The sequence below is a fragment of the Miscanthus floridulus genome, chromosome 9, assembly GCF_019320115.1.
Source record: "Miscanthus floridulus cultivar M001 chromosome 9, ASM1932011v1, whole genome shotgun sequence".
NCBI lineage: Eukaryota > Viridiplantae > Streptophyta > Magnoliopsida > Poales > Poaceae > Miscanthus > Miscanthus floridulus.
Window position 1 is genome coordinate 76,656,138 of NC_089588.1, and position 15,566 is coordinate 76,671,703.

General features: G+C 46.1%; 1 protein-coding gene across 2 annotated transcripts; it reads left to right on the forward strand.

Annotated features, from left to right (window-relative positions):
- Positions 1-3,686: 3,686 nt before the first annotated feature.
- On the forward strand, positions 3,687-15,289 carry LOC136482180 (coiled-coil domain-containing protein SCD2-like). 2 transcript variants are annotated; one of them, XM_066479411.1, is made up of 16 exons: positions 3,687-4,188; positions 10,482-10,621; positions 11,151-11,229; positions 11,388-11,429; positions 11,532-11,594; positions 12,074-12,123; positions 12,204-12,231; positions 12,517-12,591; positions 12,674-12,784; positions 12,889-12,949; positions 13,200-13,435; positions 13,605-13,674; positions 13,839-13,880; positions 14,047-14,087; positions 14,527-14,653; positions 14,800-15,289. In XM_066479411.1, exons 1-16 carry the CDS (start codon positions 3,808-3,810, stop codon positions 14,916-14,918), a joined length of 1,665 nt encoding a protein of 554 aa, XP_066335508.1. In that variant the 5' UTR covers positions 3,687-3,807; the 3' UTR covers positions 14,919-15,289. The 2 variants fall into 2 exon arrangements, with proteins under 2 accessions (XP_066335508.1, XP_066335507.1); XM_066479410.1 differs by lacking the exon at positions 3,687-4,188 and adding an exon at positions 8,332-9,802 and having other exon boundaries at positions 10,486-10,621.
- The last annotated feature ends 277 nt before the right edge of the window (positions 15,290-15,566 follow it).

Consider the following 15,566-nt stretch of genomic DNA (forward strand, 5'->3'; position numbering starts at 1 on the left):
ATAATAATAATCACCTATTGTGAGTAACGACAGGTTACTCACGCTATTGAAATCCTGAGCATAGCAACTACTCGCCCTATGCTAGTAGGACTCATAGGTAGGTATATCTATGCATGTAGTTTCCATAAAATGCCTGTAACATAAATGCACATCATATATATATTCAGTGATCATTCAAAATAAGGGTTATGCACCGGGGCTTGCCTTGGGCAGGCGGGGTGTCAGCAAAGTCAACAACAGACGGCTCTGGGGCTCCCTCCTATATGAGAATCTCCTCCTCGTATTCCTCAATGATCTCCTCATACTCCTGCTCGCCCGTAGGCACGAACTCTACCAACTCGTTATCTACATGCATGAAATGATGATGCAACACTTAATAATATGGCAACAGCAACTCTTAAAATAAGAATACATCTATCAAGCTACTAAGCTAGTTCTACCGACTGAGACGCTAAGTTACCTATTATTACCACTAAATAGGTATGAAACATTACATGTATTATCTTAGCAACTAACGACATCCATATTCTTATTATCGGTTTAATATATATACTACAATAAGGAATACTTAGATACCATATTTCTCAATATATTCCAAGGCTACAAAAATGATAGTGAGTGCCTAATAATCTTATGACTCTACTGTAAAATTTTCAGAGCTAGCACTTCTACCATTTCATCACGAAAATTCATTCTCTAAATAATCATAATAACAACAAGCATATTACAACAAATAAAGTAATCCTAAAGATACCACAGAACTGTATGAACTAAATACACTAAAAGCTAGACCATGAATTTAGGAACCCAACAAAATTTACTTCACAATTTTTAGACACTTACATAATTTTATACTCATTGTTAAAGATCAATTCACAATTTAAACTAGAAAAGCATTAACTAATTCATTAGAAAAGAAAAGGGCGAAACAGCCCGGCGCAGCCCAACACAGCTCGGCCCACGCATGCGCAGTGCGCGCGCACATGCGACCCACCGGCACGGCCACGCGGGCATGGCCCAACCGCGTGGCAACGACCCACGACGGAGAGGTCCGCGCGCTTCGACACATTTGTGAAAATGTCCCTGCGCTAATACTGAATCGATCCGCAGTCCACAACACTATTCCTATAGGTCAGGACTTAAGCAATCTAGCCCTTGGAACCATCTATCCTTACCATGACCAGGTCCTCAGATACCCGCGTGCGCACTGGCGTGGCAGCGACGGCACTAGGCGGTGACGCCGGCCAACCTAGCCCTTCCTCGCCCCTGATAGCGAGCCGATGCTCACCTAGATGCAAACGCGAAGCAGTGGGCGGTGAAGCGATGAACGGAGACGCGGTCCAGAGCTCCCTCCACGACGGCAGACACCCTGCGGCGGCGGTAGCCATGTTCCCATGGGCCAAGGCACAAACGAAGCGAACGAACCAAAGGATGGGCACAAGCAACTCACCCCAAAGCTACCTATGGTGATGGCTTGACCAGGGATGAACCGGGTGAGTCCGGCCACGCGCACACGACAAGCACCACGACGGGCTACGGTGGCGCGACCATGTCAGCGGTGTCGGGAAGGTAGTAGCAGTGCAAGTGGGGTGCGCACGTTGAGAAGGACTGTGAGGCGAGGCTGGGGGTGCAACCAATTGGGCTCAAGAGGACCAGGCGGGTAATGCCCACGGCAACGGTGGCTAAGCCTTTAATGGCGCGACAACGAACATCCGGCTCCAAATTGAAGCTTGCAAGGCACGATTGGACACGGTGCGGGGTCGGTTGGCTAGCAGGCTTGAAGACAGAGTCGAAAGCGCACCGAATTGAAGAGACATGACCTATCCGTGCTGGATTGAAGGCGTGGCCTAGCGGGCACGGACAACAGAGGAGGGAGAGGAAAGAGGGGATGGGTCCGGCTGCTTGTCCAAGCCTTGGCGGGACGCAATGGCAGCACATGCGCAAGCACTATGAGCCAACGCAACCAGGAGAGGGGGCATACCTGCGTGCGGCGGTGGCAGCGTAGCAGCACGGACGTGGCGCCATTAATGGCAAACGACAAGCAGGTGGCCTCGGCAAGGCCACGTGCACGAAGTCGAGATGGCAACGACGTAGAGGCGCAGGCGGACGAGACGGCAGCGTGCAGTGGCGCGACGGTGACAGCGCAACGCAGCAGGGTGACGGGATGGCGTGGCGTAGCGACTCAGGTGGACGCAACACAACACAAAGCAGCGACAGTGACCCAGCTAGGGCAGGCGGCCAGGGCATCGGGCTCGCCGAGCGCAGGAGTCTGCGTGCTCTGCTTGTGCAACACGTGCCTGGGTGCGGCATCGGCGATGCGGAGCCTGCACGGTGGTGAGCGCGCGTTGGGTGAGCCAGCGCTGCGACGCCGAGTGCCGAGGCACGGTGACCGCGCCCAGACGCTGAAACCGGCCGGAAACGTGCCATGCACGCTTTGTAAAGCGTCCCAAAAATCCAATTCGTTGATTCAAACGCCAAACCACATTTTCTATACTCAAGAGGGCATGTTAGGCTACTAAAACCACATCACTCCTTAACCCGATTCTTGTACAAAAATTACCAAACCTTGCTTTGTCAAACCACTTTTCACACTTACGAAATCGACTAAGTCTTGATCGGATTCGGGTCAAATCCAATTTCGTACCTATTAGACCAGTTAGCTAGTGAATTCATTAATCGACCGCAGGTATTTCATCATCATCTATAAGGTTTGTGCTTCTAACTTTATTAAAGTTCCGTATATTCGTTCTATAGTATTTTCGTTCGATAAAAGTTCGTGAACATCCATACTTGGTAATTTCATACGTCACGAACAACCTTTCGTTAAGCGTTCTCGTTGGTCGTTTTAAGTCACGTAAATCAATTTACACACTATATTACATACATTAACACATAAATATGATGCTTATGCAGTGTTTTAGTAAACGATTTACAGTGTAACACCGAGGACGTTACAATTCTTCTTCACCTGCTTTCGGAAATAGATCGCAAGTAGCGAATGCGAATATTTTCTTTTTCCTTGCACAATGGAGCTAGAGTTATCCCGATATATCCAGCATAGATGCAAGCATTGGTGGTGTTAAGAGGAACATTCGTGAAAGGATCAGGGGTGTGTCCATGTCCAGGGTCATGAAATCCGTCTAGACATAGGCCTCTCTACTTTTACTAGAATATCCTTAGCCACTCCTTCGTTGTAGCGAACCGTTTGATAGACTGGCTGGCTGTAGGCAGGTGCACCCTCTCCGTGATCTACTCAACTTTCAACTGGCATGTCCACTTCTATTTCTCAGATACCACAATCTAATGCAAGTAATTGCAGACTAGATTGCTGAATTGTACCAATTTGAGGTCTAGATTTGGTATAATAAAATTGTACAATCTATTTATTTATTTTTGTAATTGTACTGGTATTGTTGTAATTTTAACGATCTTTAATGAAAACAGAGAAGCCCTTAGCTGGTCCATGGTGTAGCCTCGTTTTGATCAGCAAGTCCCAAAAGGGACGGTGAAGATCGCCATTTGCTTAGCTCAGCGGTCATTAATGGAGCACCCCTCTCGAGAAATATATTATATCAGCCTAAAGCCACAAGAAAACATTATATATTAATTAATATTAATTCGAAAGCATCCTCAAAGTGCAGCCCTTTGCTGCAAGAAGTAACCTCCCTCTAGCTCTTGGCCGCACGCGCGCACACACGCGAAGCACTCAGTTCCCCTCAAGCGAGAGCTGAGGCCGCCGTCCAGGACGCGCACCGCACCGCACGCACCGGCGGGCGTCCTCCATTCCATCTACCGGCGCGCGCGCGCATGGACTGGCGCCGGGCCGGTAGCCCGACCTACGGGCGCCGGCGCTCGGCGGGCGGGATCTACTCGGCGCCGGCGTCCCCAGCGCACCCTCTCGTCGGCCCCGCCGGCGCCACGACGACAACGGCGGCGGCGTCGCCCGTGCACCCGCTTTCGGCGCGGTCCAACTCGAAGGCCCGCGCGGCCGCCGCCATGGCGCACGCCATGTCGCGCGCCGCGGGCCCGCGAGACGACGACGACGCGGACCACGCTGTCTGCAACGGGATGATGAGCCCCCTCCGCGGCGGCGGGTACGGGTACGGCGGCCGGAGCCCGCTGCCCGCCGCCGCGGCCGGCGGCGGCGGCGGGGCCAAGGACAAGTACTTCGGTTTCGCTCTTCCTAAGGTATTTACTCGATCCCTGCTAGCTAATTACTACTACTACTGAATCAATTACCGCTCGCATCGCATTTGCTTAGCTTGGAGACTCCTCCTTGTAGAAACTTGCCAGATTTTCGCTGGCAGTTTTGGATGTGTTTCTCGTGTTTTTGTCGCTTTCTTCTTCTTCTTTTTTTTGTTTCACGCTATTTTTTGTCTGTTATTCGCGTGCGTTTCGATTGTCATCTCGTCGTTGGAACCTGGAACACGATCAAACACGTTCCTTTCCTTGGCGTATTGTAGACGAGTAAGAAACGGAGGTAGCAGTACATTTGTACGTAGATGCCAAACTTTGACGAGGATTCTGACGCGCTCGTTGTGTTGTGTGAACTTCAAACTACTCCAACTCCAACTCCACGCAAAATACAGCATGCAGTGCAAAGTGCGCGTTTTACTGCGATCCGTCAATCTAGGCATTATTAATCCACTACTAGGCAATCCCGTGTTGCATCGCACGCAGGAGAAATTGATTTGCTTCCTGTTGCCAAAAGAAAAACATGACTAATTTACCGAAGGTAAATGTAGTAATTTGCTCAACCAGCTGGGTTTTGTTTAACCAGCCCGGGAGCTCGCGAGGGTTAGCTTGGGAAAGCGGAGGAAGTTATTAATTGCCGCGCATCCCGAGGCTGACTTCTGGATCCTTCGAGTGCGGCGGTGCGGCCACGTGGCACCCCGCCGGCCGGCCGCCCCGTACTCCGATGCCTGCGTGCATGGATCCATGCACGGCCAACGCCGCCCACCAATGCCTCTGCCTGGCTTCCTTGCCGCTGACTTTCCACTGTGCCCTTGTTTAGTTCAACCGAAAAACTTTACACATCCTGTCACATGTCACATCAAATGTTTAGACAAATACATAGAGTATTAAATATAAATTAAAAAAAAATTAATTACACAGTTACGGCTAATTTGTGAGACGAATCTCTAATTTGTGAGACGAATCTTTTAAGTCTAATTAGTTCATAATTTAACAATAAAGTGATACAGTAACACATGTGTTAATGACGGATTAATTAAGCTTAATAAATTTGTCTCGCAATTTATTGACATATTCTTTAATTTGTTTTTTTTATTAGTATTCGAACTTCCCATACGATATCTCCGTATAACATCTGCGTGACATTCCAAACCTTTAACCGCTGTTTCTAAACAAAGCATATGTCTAGTCTCTGTTGTCTACTAGTAGAGTAGTCCTCACTGGTCGGTGGGCTGGGAGACGGCCGATCGGGTCGAACCGGCCGGCCGGCCAACCGGCGCTCGGGCGCTGGGCGCGCTAGCTGCACGTGCGATCACGAGCGGTGCCCCCCGCCGGCAAGTCAGCCAGTCAAGTGTGGATCCGGCGGCTGATCTGACCGCGACCCACAGCTTCTCGTAGAGTAGGGTGTGCGGAGGGGCTCGGTGCCGGTGGTCCAATCAAATGGAGCGGACGGGACGAGCCCAACGTGTCAGAGGGATCGAGGGCCAGCTCCGATCGTTCATAGATCTCGATGCGCCAGCTACGCGTTAAAAAATGGAACCGGACACTCGAAGCTCGTTTTTTTTTTTAATTTTTAAATTGGTGCTTCCCTTTTTCGATGGTTCACTTTTTCGACGGCCATAATTGACGAAAAATCCTGACGAAAATAGGATCAGCCAAACTGAACTCTGGGCATAACCTATTATGCTACTACCAATATGTAGTCTGCGAAATCAAAATCAAAAAGAAAGGAAAAAAAGGCACCAACGCGGGTGCACTCTGCAGTCTGCACCTTTTTTTTTTGTTGTTGTTGAGAAAATGCACTCTTGCACGATGTATGCCACCTCACTCCGGACCTGGGCCACCAGCCCACTAGAGTCCCTTCCGGCCCACTACACTGTCGTCGTGGATAGCTTCTGATGGCTGTTCAGCTTGCAGGGCACTTGCCAACATCACTGCTTGTCTGCTTCTAACACACTCTTCATCATCGAGTCAAAATATCCTAAATGTCGCTGCTTCCAATTATGCATCGTGACGTGATGGGTACAACGAAATTTATCAAAGGAAAATTACACCTTCAAATAGACGTGCCAAGTCAATGCCTACTACTACGTCGTTTTCTCCCTAGCTTGAAAACCACTGGCTGGAAACCATTTGTGTGTCAAGATATATCTACCGCCAGTAATTTCTTGTGAGGGGATAATTTACGCGATTAGACGTGACTGTTTCATTTTTTCTTTTAATTCTGAGTCCAGGGCAATGGGCACGATTTGATCGGGTCCAGCAGGAAGCAGCCGGTGTTTCCCAGGTCTCCCTCCCCAGCCCCCCTTGACGTGTCAAACGAGATAAAAATAAATAAACGTGGGCCCCTTCAGCCTTCTTCGCCCAGCTCCGTGCACGTCCGGATTACCTGCAGACTAACAAGTGGGCCCGCAAATGTGGCTGCACCTACACTGCACGTGCAAGGTGCTGTTTAATTGCACTTCATTTTGCAAAAATTTTCAAGATTTCCCGTCACATCGAATCTTTAGACGCATGCATGAAGCATTAAATATAAATAAAAAATAAAACTAATTACACAGTTTAGACGAAATTCACGAGACGAATCTTTTAAGCCTAATTAGACTATGATTGGACACTAATTGCCAAATAACAACGAAAGTGCTACAGTACTATTTTCCAAAAAATTTCGCGAACTAAACAAAGCCCAAGTGGGGCGGATATTTTTTAAATCATCCATTTGCAAAACACTGCCGGATCTTTTTGCATTTTTCCGATGAATGGGAATCTTAAGTTTGCGTCTATGGCCTCGTGATTTAGATTATCCTAAGACCAGTTTCAGTGGAAAGTTTCATCGCTAATGCACCTATCATCAGCATTTAATTTCATGACTCATAGATAGTTGGTAATCGTGCCATGAGAGTTTTATCATTTCTTCTCTCTTCTGAAATATACTGTCATGTCATCAAAAATGGTTGTGTGGCAACATATTTAATGCAAATGAAATTGACATGAAACTCTCATTGAGACCGGCCTAAAAGTTTTGGGACAAGAACCAAGAACGTCTTCCTCACCTTTTTGTAGACATTAGACAAAATCCAACCCTTACTCGGATATTTTAAACACACACCTCTATTAAATATTTTTATTTTAAGTGAGAAGAGGAGCAAAATTCAAAGGCTACAACACGCTATCCAGCTAGACCACTCACCATGACACTTGACACCTAGTTAACAATTACATGCTCGAAGGGAATAGGTCGACACAATGTGGTCCACACACCATGCTCATTCATCTCATTGGTAACCTCCCTACCATAATTCGACGTCCCCCCTAAACCGTTGAGTCGAGAGTGGAGCCCTATCTTCTCCATCACCAGAGACCTCACATGAGTTAAGAGTGAAGGGTCCCACCGTCGTAGCTTCAGATCTACTAGTTACCTTTTAGGTTTCTAGTCTTCATTCAGAGTGATTCATGCTAAGTCATGGAGCTACTTCCTCTTGGCGTGAAGTCTTTGCTCCAACCTACGCTAATGTTTAAGGGCAACAAACAAATATGTGTACATTCTCGCATATGTGGCCTTTGCTACCTATGATGATGATGGGATTTTAGGAAAGCACCATGGGAGATAAGGGTAATTCGTAGTCGTCCAACCTTAGGCATTCTCATCTCCTTATTGCCCTTACAATAGTGGTAGTCCTCAACATCTTCAGCGCCTCACATGTTGTTTGCCATAGGATAATCCAGGCAAATACTAATCGAGGCAAATACTAATAAAGAAGACAACTTTCCTTGAAGCAGTTTTTTTAGTTTGATGTAGCTCATGAGTCAACCAAATGACTTTGGAAACACCGTTGTCCATCGAGCACGCTGTTAGGAAAAGCGGTTGTCGATTGAGTTGATCTAAAGTACTTTGCCACCAAGTCCTCCTAACATTAACGCTGCATCAATTTAGTTGATCTAAAGCGCTGTGCCATCGACTCCCCCTAACATCAACACCACACCATAGGTGGATTGAGCGGATGTCGAGTAGAACCACAGAGGAGGAAGATGAATGTTTTTCTATGCTATGGGTGGTCGAATGGCAATTGATTTTGTGCAAGGAAGTCAAAATTCAGAATCCAAGTTTTAGGACCTCCTGTAATTCATGCAAAGAAATGACGCTGATGAAATCAAAAAGAGAAAAAATACCACGAGGCACAACCCAACAATTGGCAAATTAATTTATTTTTATAAAAATCAAAGGGACTAGGGTGCAAACGGAGGCACACCTTTCCCTCTCCAACATTTCCCCCCACCTTCGTCGAAACGGCCAAAGCCCCAAATCCGCGACTTCTCGTTCTCTTTGAAGTTCGAACCCAAAGTCCCACCCAACCCAATACTCCGAAACGATACACAAGGCGGAACGGAAAAGTCAAACTAAAGTCAACGCGGCGGCGGTTAGGCGGCCACCCACCCCCAACGCCGATGGACGCGCCCCGCGGCGGCGGCCACACGCGGCGGCCGGGGCCCTCCGGCGCGGCGGCGGACCAGCGCCGCGCTGCCGCGGCGCAGGCGATGGCGCGCATGGAGGAGATGATGCTCGCGCACGCAGGCGCCGCCGGCGAGTTCAGTATCATCCTCGACGCCCCTCTGCCTTCGCTCCAGCAGTACCGCCGCAACCCCGCCCCGTCCCGACGCGGCCCGCAGGGCGGTGGCGGAGGACGGGACGAGGAAGTCCCCGCGCGCTTGCGCCGCGACGGGAGCGGGAGCGGGCACGACGCCCTCGGCGACCCGGACACCGCCGCGCGCACCTCTCGCCGCGGCGCGGTCGATGGAACGGGCGCGGCACGGCCGCGAGCCGGTGGCGCGCGCTGCGAGCGCGAGCAGGAGGAGACGGTAGAGGCGCCGGTGCGGCTGACGGACCCGCGGAGCGTGCGGAGGCCGGTCTCCCGCGGCGCGACGCCTCCACCGAGGTCCACCGAGGTGAGACGCGCGGCGGCTCAGGAGGAGGAGGAGCGTGCCGCGCGCCGCGAGCGCGAGCAGGAGGAGACGGTAGAGGCGCCGGTGCGGCTGACGGACCCGCGGACCGTGCGGAGGCCGGTCTCCCGCGGCGCAACGCCTCCACCGAGGTCCACCGAGGTGAGACGCGTGGCGGTTCAGGAGGAGGAAGAGCGTGCCGTGCGCCGCGAGCGCGAGCAGGAGCAGACGGTAGAGGCGCCGGTGCGGCTGACGGACCCGCGGAGCGTGCGGAGGCCGGTCTCCCGGGACGCAACACCTCCACCGAGGTCACGCGTGGCGGCTCAGGAGGAGGAAGAGGAGACGCCGCTTCAGCTGCTGGCACGCGATGGGCCGAGCTCAAGCGTGACGAGGCCTGCAGAAGCGCCGACGGTAGCGCCGCAAGCGTCAGAGACCATTGCTGCTGCCAGCCTGCCTGCCACAAGGCCCTCTAGTCGGCGGTCGAGGCAGGACGTCGGCGTGAAGCAAGTTGTGTCTGAGGTAGCGTCAAGCGTGGACTCCGACGTGGAGAGCGTTGGGCGGTGGAGCAGCCGAGGGAGCGAGGACGGTGGGGATGAGGCAGTGTCGTTGCTCAAGCCTTTGGCGGCAGTCGTCGCCAGAGACCGGAGCAGGAGCAATTCGCCCGCGATAAGTAATGTCAAAGATGTTAACTTACCATTTGCTATCTCAAGCAATTCGTTTGAAGCAACTAGGAATTTAGCTTCAGCAAAGAAAGAAACTAGTCTGGAAAAGTATTATTTTTTTGCTCTTCATATGTTCTGCTTGATACTCTGTTTTGAAATGAAAAGGTTTTGAAAATATTTTGTTTTAATTTTAAACAATAAACAATTTATACAATACAAAGCATGTGACATACAAGGAACTGGAGAATGTAGTTGCTGAAGTTGTGATTCGGGTCTGTTCTCAGTTTATTTCAGTTACTGGTGACTGATAATTGATTGCATTGCTGCTATACTGTTTTTCCTTCTCCACAACTTTTAATTACTGGTAACACGGGATATAGTTATTTAAAAACATGGTGTTGTTAAATTTGATGTTTCTTGCCGTACATTCTTGTTTCATGCTGCTGCTGCTTTGACGTTTCCTTTTGATACAATTCATTTTTTTTGCTTCATGCGAACATGTAGTTAAGGAGATATGAAAAGTGAATTCTTGATCAGAAAAGTATTACTTTTCCTTTTAACTTATTTTTTAAAATATTCTGAAGAAGCTACTTGCAATCTCAGATGCTGAAGCAAGTCTATTGTTCTCGAATATTTCAGTCACCTATGAAACGGCGCACCTTATTTCCTCTGTCCTTGTTTACCTAGTTAGGTCGGAATGGTGTGGACTCAGCTGCAGCAAATCGTGCACCATCAACAGGAAGGTCAACCTTTGCACCTCCAGTTGGCGTTAGTGTGAGGCCTCTACAAGCTGTGGAAATTCCCAATGGGACACCTAAGGATAGAAGGTGAATTGTCAAGCTTTTTTGAGATAATTCTCTTGCTATTTCATTGTCATATTGCCAGCACGTCTCTTCAAAACAGATGTCGCTCTCATTCTATTAACGATTTTCTGCCCCAGTTCATAGTTGTGACTTATGGTTTTTCTGCTACATATTTAGATTGTAGAGTTTCATACATTGTACTCGAGAGATGAGCCACTTTCTTCACTTCTTGATTGCATAGAAATTTTTATGTTCCTTTACAAATATTGCTTTGGAATGTCCTTTTTCATAGACCCAATGCCTTTCTCTTGGCATAGACAAGTGTGTTCCTATCTTTTCATATTTAGTTTTCCTCGAAAGTATGAATATTTTAATCAGAAAAACTTTTTTCTGCTGTTAATGTTCATTATAATGTTGCTAATGTATTCATCGCATAGGAAATTAGTCTGACTTCGTTCTCAGTATGTTTCATCATTGCTGATATAATTGTAGTCTATCTATAAGTAGTAACGAGATTGCTGGGATTAACAGTTGATATTTCACTGTGCTATAGGGCTGTTTATCCAGATCCCACTTTCGCCCAGTCCACACGGTCACGGGACTCACATGACAGTTCAACACTAACAGAAGAGGTCTGTTGCAAAGCTTACTGATCACACCTTCTACATTCTATAGCTTTCAGATCATTTTCTACGGAACAATTAGTGAACTTACACAGGGCTTTCGTCAGTAATAGTGAGATAACTTTTTCCAATTAAGAAATCTGACAAATGCTGCTTTTGTTTTTCAGCTTGAAATGCTAAAAGATGAGAATGTAAATCTTCTGGAGAAGGTGCACTATGGTTCTTACTTGTATTCTAACAGATTCCACGAATCAGAAAATAGAAGTGTCTTCATTTCATAATAAACTTATGTAATACTCTTCCGAATTCAGCTTGGGCTAGCAGAAGAGAAACTTAGACAATCTGAAGCCCGGACAACGGAGCTTGAGAAACAGGTATTCTGTTTGGCATTTCAAGTATCTGGTATGACTGTCCCAGATTCTGCTTCATTCGTATTGTAAAACTTGATATAATTAATAGTTATGCAGCTTCTTTCAGATATGTGAAATTTTAATACTGTGCTTGATGAGTTTCTCAACATGCATCATACTATTGCTTCATAGTATTACCTTTCCAAGTGTTCAATCGGTACTTGTAGTGTTAAGATTGTATTATTGTATAGTGGCATAATCAAGAGGTTATACCAGCCTTTTCTAACAAATTTATTATAGTATCGTACTACCATTTTCCATGAGCGTAGTTTTTACTTCTAATTGATGCCTCTCCAAATATGAAAGCTCATTCAGTCAGCATTGAGTTTAAATTATTTGCTTTTGCATTACTTCGTTCATGTGACCATTGTGATTGGATAATTTGATTATGTAGAGCACATATGATATCCATTTTATATCTTTGTTGTCTGCAATATCTCCAGGTTGCTAATCTCGGCGATGGGTTATCTATGGAAGTAAAACTTATGAAAAGGTATTTGGAGTGTATTTTTGGATATTTTACACGTTGTTTCCCCTATCACGTTATCCATGACTTCCAACTTATGGATGCAGGAGGGAGGAGATGCTTGTAAGAAAGGAGGTACAAGTTTAATTTTGCATGTTTATCTGTTTACGTTAATAGTGATCAATTGGATTTTTCTGAAATGGAACTGAACACATGTTAAATAACATTGCTATCCATTCTAGAAGTGTGATGAATGATGCATTAGAATTCCCTCATTTCGTTGTTTGAAGTGGCCCGAATCCATACTTTATATAATCTAAGTTTGGTAGAATAATTGCTACTCTAGGAAATTTCTTCACCTGGTAGGTGTTACAAGAGGACATGGTGTTCATGTATATTTTTTCCCTGATTTAAAAACAGCAAGAGATAAGAAAAGCTCTTATATCCAAGAATGGTAAAAGTGAGGAACTCACCACTCTTCAACAACAGCTACAGGTAAGGTGCTAGCCTATGCCCTACAATAAGGAACATTATGAGTTCAACTATCAGTTGTCAATATTGTTGTTTTCTGTTCTAGTCTGCAAGAGAAGAAGCATCTGCTGCTGTGAAGAAACTCAAAGAAGCTGAATCCGAAACACAAGAGTTACGTACAATGACACGCAGGATGATCTTAAGCAAAGAAGAAATGGTTAATTTCCTCTATCATTTTTACTTTTATCCAAAGACTCAATCAAGCATAAATGTCTAGTTGCTTGTGGAAGTGCTGATTTGAAGCACATAATTATTGTACAGGAAGAGGTTGTCATGAAGAGGTGTTGGTTAGCCCGTTATTGGGGCTTGGCTGTCCAATATGGTAAATTCAGAATAAGACAACCTTTTTATTTTTGCAACGAATTCAACTGAATGCTGGTTTTGTTAGCATGTGGGGACCTATAACATCAGTCTTCCTAAAATTCCTGTCATTCTTGAGTTCACAGTAACACTATTATGTTTCCTTAGTTTCTAAACTCCTGTCAGAAAGCAGTGACCGAATTCCCCATTTCGTAACGTATTTACCAATTAATGCTTTGTTTTTTTCTGAGTAAATTCTTGCAATTCTGCAGGCATCTATCCAGATATCTCAATGTCAAAACATGAATACTGGTCTTCACTTGCACCTCTTCCGTTTGAGTATGTAACATCTGCTGGACAGAGAGCTAAGAATGGATCTGAAACAGAAAGTAATGGTTTGGAAGACGTAGACAAGCTTGTTCATGATTTGACTGTTACAGCAGGGGAAGGCAACGTAGAAACCATGCTTGCTGTTGATAAAGGACTTCAAGAACTAGCTTTCCTGAAGGTGCTTATCTTTTTTAACTAGGCTTTCATCCATATTTATTATTCATAATGTACATTTAGCAGTTCTCAGCACCTTAGGTAGCCTGGTGCTGAAGATTTTCTAGATCAGACTTTGCCATTTTCCTTTTTTCTGTTGTCACTTTTCTGATGCTCCTAATTATTTTTTGGAGGTTGAGGATGCGGTACTTTTTGCCCTTGCCCAACACCATCGTTTTAATGTTGCTGGAGCAGCTGATCCAGGTTCCTTCTGTTGCTTTTCCTATTTGTTATTGATAATGTATCAAGAATACTTTGCATAAAAGATCATTATATTATGAATCATCAATTGATCAGTTGGCATTATTCCTTCATTGGCCATCAGAGAAGCTAACTCACGTTTATGGTTTGGTGTTTCACATATGCAGATATTAAATCATCTGGGGATGAAAAATTCACTGAAGCATTTGGTACTGTTATCTCTCTAATTTCTGTAACCATCATATTAATACCTAGCTATATGAGTGATGTTCTTTCAACATTAGTTGGCTGGATAGCTGTATCATCACCCGTGCTATGTTTGTTCTGTTGGGAAAGTTACAAATTCATGACCAGTACTTAATCTAAATTGTGCAGACCTAAGCAAGGAGGAAGAAGAAGATGTACAGTTCAAGCAGGTACCATCCCGTTCCTTTTTCTCTTAGCCTGACTTGAATCAACAAGTTGGTTAATTCTGTGCAAAGTTACAAATAAATTCATTTTGCTTCATGGTGACTGTGTCATCCCTTGTACGTTTATTCCTTTAGTCTTGCACGTTTTAGTATAAATATGGCTAGAATAGAATCTGTGTTGACTTTCAGTTTTCGGTTGTTGCCTTGTTGGCCCAAGGCCAATGCATTAAGAAAAGGAAAAATGAAGTGTTGTATATCGCAACTACAATCAGTTCTGTCAGCAGAAAAATGAGATGCATGAGGATGCACAGTATGAGTTACAGAGAAAAGTTGTTCAATAGACCTTGGTTATATAGACCAAAGGAGCATGACGTGTCAGATGCCTAGATTATGTAAATGCTAATGTTCTTATGTGGTGACCGTCAACTCTGATGCCACTGCCCAGGCTTGGCTCATCTACTTCTGGAGGAGGGCTAAAACCCACAACGTGGAAGAAGATATTGCTGAGGAGCGATTGCAGATGTGGATCGATCGACACGGCCACCAACCAACTTCACATGACGCTGTGGATGGTATGTTTTTCCTTTTGCTGGTTTTCTTATATTATGGTGATTCTGGCCGGTGCCTCACTGAACATCGAAGCCACAACGGTGATTGTTGGTCGTGAAAATCAATCCGGGAAATGACTTATACCTTGAGCATTATTATATTCTCGCAGTTGAGCAAGGCATCCACGAGCTGAGAAAGCTGGGCATCGAGCAGCTCCTATGGGAGCTCTCCCGCCATGAGGCGAACCTCTCGAAAGACGAAGCTTCGGATGTCGAGGACCTGACCTAACAGCCTCAGCGGACGACAGCGACCATCTTCCAAATACAGTTCAGTCATATATTTGTATATCATACAGAAAACTGGGACACTGTAAACATTTTTGTGGTTTTGGTTTTTCAGCTTTGTCACAAAAATGGTTCATTGATTCTTTTCCCCCATGTACATAACTTCCACCCTACTTTTTTGGTTAGTAGTATAAAAAGCAGCTTGAATGGTGCAACTGAAAGTGTTGATGCACATGGCGGCGAAAGGCGCAATAGATAGAATGATTGTTGATTGATCAGCCGACTCTGTATATATGGGTTACACGGCATGCATGCAGTCCAACAACAGAAAGGAACAGGTCATGTATTATTCTGGAGCCACATGAATGAAGAACATTAAAGCAACACTTGATTTGTCTAACAGCAAGAACAGGTGTCAAATCAAACCTAGTGATGCATTTGCAGTGTGCTTTATATACAGTATACAAGGCTGAAGGAATCAGTGAGTCGGTAATACCAGAGCTAAATAAGAAGAACCAAATATCCGTTCAAGAGAAAAAAAAGAGGACCCGACAGAAAATAAAAGGGCCCAGATAAAGCTGAGCACAACGAGGCCCATGGCCCGCTTGGTTGGCAGATCATGCCGCGGCCCGCTAATCTCCTCGACGCACGA

Bases quoted from the DNA above. Each gene is read 5' to 3' on its own strand.
- LOC136482180 (XM_066479410.1), top strand. From the start codon at position 8,641: ATGGACGCGCCCCGCGGCGGCGGCCACACGCGGCGGCCGGGGCCCTCC. The intron at 13,436-13,604 runs GTGCTTATCTTT...TATTTTTTGGAG, and splicing joins AAGAACTAGCTTTCCTGAAG to GTTGAGGATGCGGTACTTTT. The intron at 14,088-14,526 runs GTACCATCCCGT...GCCACTGCCCAG, and splicing joins AAGATGTACAGTTCAAGCAG to GCTTGGCTCATCTACTTCTG.